Consider the following 5345-nt stretch of genomic DNA (forward strand, 5'->3'; position numbering starts at 1 on the left):
GATCTCCTAAAAGGAGTCTGTCTTTGGTAATTATCATGAAATTACCGTCTTAGCAGGAAGTGCACGCAAGTCTCCACAATTACTCAGCTAACTGCATTAGGCTTGATATCCACAGCAGCTGGTTACAGGCTCCACAGGAGATTAAAATACACTAACAAGAAATGAACCTGAGAGCCAGATTTTTGATCTAATTGCAGCATAACTAATACCAAGGGCTTGGTTTGGGGATTTTTCTTGCTGTACTGCTGAGGAACTGGACTAGAAACATAGTCAAACATCCAAGAAGTAAATTACTGCTGTGAATGTTCTCTGTTGTTCATAATTTCACTGAAGAATGCATTCAGGAGGCAAACAAATACAACGGAAGCAGTAAAATCATGTTTTCTGAACATTGATCCTTATTTGTATGTGATAAATATGAATTTTCCTCAGTTTGAGCTAAAAGAAAAAAAAAATTGAACAGTAATCTAGTAACTTCCCAAGGTACTCCCACATTAATGGGGAGAGAGTCAGCCTTCAGACCTTACTGGACGTATTTCTACAGACACACTGCATGGCAGTGGTTTTTAAATACATTCAAGCCAGCAGGGCTTGCAGAACTTTCACAGTGGTGTAGCCAAATCAGATCATCTCTACAATTCAGCACTGATTCGTGAGCTCTTGTAAGGGATGATGTAGGTAAAATAGAAGGGTATTTAATTTGATCAGGAGAGCTTTCCTTGCAGCTCTTCCATCTCTGTTCAAGGCCAGTGTAACACCGGGCTTATCTACTGGCCAGCATTATTGTGCATTGCCAGTGCACACAGGTGGGAAAAGAACCTTTATGATGGTATAGGGAAGCACTAGGTCAGATACACAGAGCTGCATGGAATTTGTCTTCATGCAAACACGTGAGGCTCATGCCACAATCACGCACAGAAGAGTTACATATTAAAGCTCCTACCCCGTTAGCTGACATCACTCTTTTACGGTTTTGTTTAAATGACGAAAATCCTTTAATAATTTTGTGTTCTAAAACTAATGGCTTGTCACTGCCACCACAGTACCAGAGCCAGACTCTCCTTTTTGCTGTCCGTTCCTGTTTTTTTCAGGTGATCACACACAGGCACCCACTCCTAGTGTGTCACAGGTACAGCCTGTGGAAGAGTTCATAAATCACACACTAATTGCTTCTGCTGCCCTCATCCATCTAGGAAGTGCACGGGCTGAACTTGTCACCTCTCTTTGTGACTGTTGCAGCCCTCAGGGAAGAAGCCAGCTTTCTGAAGACAAGCGGAGGTGTTTACACAGGAAAGGTTCCAAGAGGCTGAAGCCAGCGCGGGAGGAAATGTGTTCCCTGAGGCAGCCGCACTCCGGGAAGATGTGTCCGAAATGCGAGATCCTCCTGTGCCGGAAATGCGGCACCCTACACTCGCAGAGCGGCTTCATCGCCCACAGCCTGCTCGACCACTACGACACGGGAGGGGTCGCAGCCCTGCTCTGGTGACGGCTTTGGTGTGGGGGCCCTGCCAGTGCCTGACCACATCCCAAAGGCCAGAGCTGGGATCCATCAGCGTGACTGGATCCTGGGCCTGCGCAAGCTCTGCGCAGCCTCAGCCGCTCTGTAGTTCAGTCTGTACGTAGCAGATGCACTCATTTAACCAGCATAAACCTGGCAAACAAAGATCTGTAACCTAAACATTTCTCAGCTGTTAAGGACAGGGAATTGTTTCAGAAATATTCTCCAGAGCTTTCCTTTTCCTCTCAAGGAAACAAAGATTATCCCATTTAGCTGGAAAAGCAAGCGTGACTCTTACATGCAGAGCCACTGGGTCTGCTTGCAATGCCTTTGTTTGCTTCAGTGTTGTTTGTGGTCTGGAATATTAAACGTTTTATTTTTAAATTAACTAGCTCAGAGATATGACTTTATGGGGGAGAGGGGCTTCTAAAAGCTGTCCTGGCCATAAGGATTGCAGATCACATCCAAATTCCCTCCTGGAATTTCCAAACTTTCACAGGATTTCAACATCTCACTTGTGATCCTGCACCTTGCCTTAAAAGGAGCAACAAAAATCACAATTCACAAAGTATTTAAGCCTTCTTTGTGTTCTTAAACCCAAACCTGTATTTTTAAGCAGTTCTTAAAACAGTGTAGTACAGCTCCAGATAAGGCCAAGGCTCTATGGTAGGGGTGGGTGGCATTAAGGTCCAGGCATATGTAAGACACTTTACCACTGTGGAATTCCCAAGTACAGGTGAAGGGTGGAAGTAGCCTTTGGAACAGATTATCCCAAGTCTAGCAGCGTGCATCTTCTCCTCCCATGCCAACAGGCACAAATCTATACGCAGGATTAATTCCTTGCTCTTTTGTAGGGAACAGGCTAAACAGACTTAGTCTCCCACAGCCATTAATATTAAAGGTTCTTTTATTTAGCAAAGCAGAAGAACACAGGCTGGGACATTTGGACCTTTGTTTCATCTCTCCTTTTCCTAAATTCGAAAATAACAAGTCCTTAGGGAAAAGGGCTCTCTGTCCTTCCCACTCCTCTTTTGGAACTGTTCCATTTTTGTTCGAATTAATGTTTGGTAAGGTGACTGGAATCCAGATTTTTTTCTTCTATCCCTAGGGAATACTTTGACTGAGCTATGACATCTATTATCATGCTTTTTTTCCACACCCGCCCCCGGAAGAGGTTCCAACAGGAAGAATTCAGAGCCACATGTACAACATTCCAGAGTATCCTGAACAGCAGTGCTCAGCTCCCTTTGTGGAATGTCAAACACTCCATGCTCCTCATGCAAGAGGTACAGAGACTATTTCAGAAACTAGACTGAGCTGCTGACAGCTCCCAGGGCAAAACCCATTAGGAATCTTATGTAGGAGGAAGCTTTAGGCAGGATTAACAAACTGGAATGAACTGCTACCAGGTTCCTCCCTTCTGCCCAGACTTCACTGGTTCTGCACACTGCTAGCAAGTACCCAGACTTCCTGCCCAAATTGAGACTTCTAAAGCCAAAAATTAGATCTTACGAACATCCTTGTGCTACAAGGGCCTTAATCCCTCCAAAACCACATTTCCATGGTGCTTGATTGCCACTTCCATTCATTTTAAAAAGCCAATTAGTGCCTGGCAAGCCAGAATTAACCTTTCAGATTTCTCTGGGACTGCTGTTCCTAAACTGGGACCCTTCACAGCTTTCCCAAGAGTAAGCCACTCTTTAAGAAATACATATTCAACCCCATTCCTCTTCATCAAGCAATCCAGAGGACACTTCTCCAAATAATCACCTGAGGAAGAGCAAGGTGACAGACTGAAAGGATGAAGGACTAGCTCATCACAACAGCATTATTTTAAATCCTACAGTCCCATACAGTGAAATCAGTTCCAATAGGTCACATGACTGAGCCTTTATCTAAGTGTTCCAGAGGGGACAGAACAAGGAAAGTTCTATCAGCATCTTCTTGGTAGGGTTTCCTTTGTGGCTTGCTAAAGGACACAACAAGCTCCTCATGTGGGCTATTAGGCTGGAAAGGCACCCAAGTACCAGCAGTGTGCAAACCCAGCTCATTGAAGAGAAGCTCACTCTTGTCCTCGATGAATGCTGTTGTGCTGTGCTGTTTGAAGGACAGCTGCTAACACGGGCAGGGCGAATCAATGCCCTGCTCAGCACTGGCGCCAACACCTCCCCTCTTCTCTATCAGGCATGAAGTTGTATTTGGGGAGAATAACTACAACATTTTTGTTATGCACGTAGGTAGCATGAACAGTTTTGTACTTTTTTTCTCAGCAGCTGTTAAATTACTGCACCTTTCCTGCACTGGCTACCAAAATGTGCTGCAGTGATCTGCTTGGTACGGCGTTTGTTCCTACCATACTCAGGTTAATGTATGTGGCATTGAGGTCAGGCGATAGCACCACTACCTTGAGCTTAACCTGGCTTTTATCTCATCAGCCACTCCACAGTGAGGCCCTTTTGTCTCTAAAAACCCCAGAGCTCCATGCAAACAGCGAGGCCCAACAGCAACAGGAAACTGTCCTCTCATACAGCAGCACCTATTGACACTCGTCCACCAGAACAGCTCACTCCCTCAGCTCTTGGCAGTGTCATGCCAGACAAGTCATTTTTAAAATTATGTTAGCAGAGGATTTCAGTCTTAGATTTTAAAGCTGGCTCAGACATATAATTACATTAATACACTATATTGTGAAAGAATAATAATAGAAATACTGATTACACATTTAAAAGATTTAGGCTTGAAACCATCCTACAGAATAAAGCTATGATATAGCCTGACATACCAATTATTAAGAGCCTCTACTATTTAATTATCTGATTCCAATAGCTTTGGGAGATTAAAGAGGAATATTGGACTCTATTATATTAAATACAGGAATGGGCTCTGTCCAAGGCATTTGCTAGAATGTGAGTGACTTGACAATCAACAACACCCCACTGCCAAAACCACCAATACAAGCATGAGAGGGAAAGGAAGCAACTCCACAGCTGAGGGGCAAATCCATGGGAGCACTTTCCCTGGAAATCCAAGACAGGACAAGCAGGAGTGTAAAAGCAGCAACTGTCACCATTTGTCACAAATGATTCAAGGTACAGAAAGCAAACCCATCAAGTAATCATGCGATCAATAATAAACCAGAACAAATAAAGATCATTTACACACTGCATATACCCAATTTCAGCTGTGGTTTTTAAAGCAGCCTAGGCAGCTTTCCCTTCTGCCAGATACAATGAAGGCCTTGAGAAAGAAAAGTCATTTTTCCAGTGGACAAAGAAAGGTAATTAACATGAAACCATGTGAACTGAAGGTTCAACACAATCTTTAAAGTCTCTTATTATAATCTGACCATTTGATGACTTCTGAATTCAGAAAATCGTCTAAAATAATGTTCCAAATCAGCTCAAATTAACCTGCCAATTTATTACTATAGCTGGATATTGGGAGGAAAGTACAGAAATAATCAATGGACTGATGTGCCAAATTCCAGTCTTCTCCTGGATGACAAACTGTCTCTCCTTTTACTTTTCACAAAGCAGTTTATTTATTTATTTATGTGTTTTCTGAATCAAAGTCTGTATGCCACAGGCTGTAGCAAGTACGATGAAAACCAGGGAAAGTGGTGATCTATTTACTAATATAATTCAGCAAACCAGGACTGTGCTCAAAACTTAACATGAAGGTATCACAGTATCAGCTTTGGTGATGTGGTAAATGCTGCTTCCAGTCAGGTTCAGCCCTGAAAGGTCAGCCTGGAAAGCATCCCTGGGATCTCTTCTCAGCTATTTGAAGACCAAGATCAATTCACATGAGGAAAATGCATCGTCTTTGCTGCCAAACACAGAAAACA

The 5345-nt window shown here is 43.3% G+C and overlaps 1 protein-coding gene across 3 annotated transcripts in view; it reads left to right on the forward strand.

Moving 5' to 3' along the window:
* The window catches only part of CUNH17orf50 (chromosome unknown C17orf50 homolog), a 46778-nt gene extending 41441 nt beyond the window's left edge, over nt 1–5337 (forward strand). For all 3 annotated transcript variants that reach the window (XR_001860168.1, XR_001860169.1, XM_017728832.1), the window contains one exon: nt 1240–5337. Coding sequence is in view for 1 of the 3 variants with exons in the window: in XM_017728832.1 (XP_017584321.1) it covers nt 1240–1486 (247 nt within the window). In the remaining 2 variants the exon portion in view is untranslated. The remainder of the gene's footprint in view (nt 1–1239) is intronic.
* The last annotated feature ends 8 nt before the right edge of the window (nt 5338–5345 follow it).

This window comes from Corvus brachyrhynchos, unplaced genomic scaffold, assembly GCF_000691975.1.
Source record: "Corvus brachyrhynchos isolate BGI_N302 unplaced genomic scaffold, ASM69197v1 scaffold223, whole genome shotgun sequence".
In the NCBI taxonomy this organism is placed as follows: Eukaryota; Metazoa; Chordata; class Aves; order Passeriformes; family Corvidae; genus Corvus; species Corvus brachyrhynchos.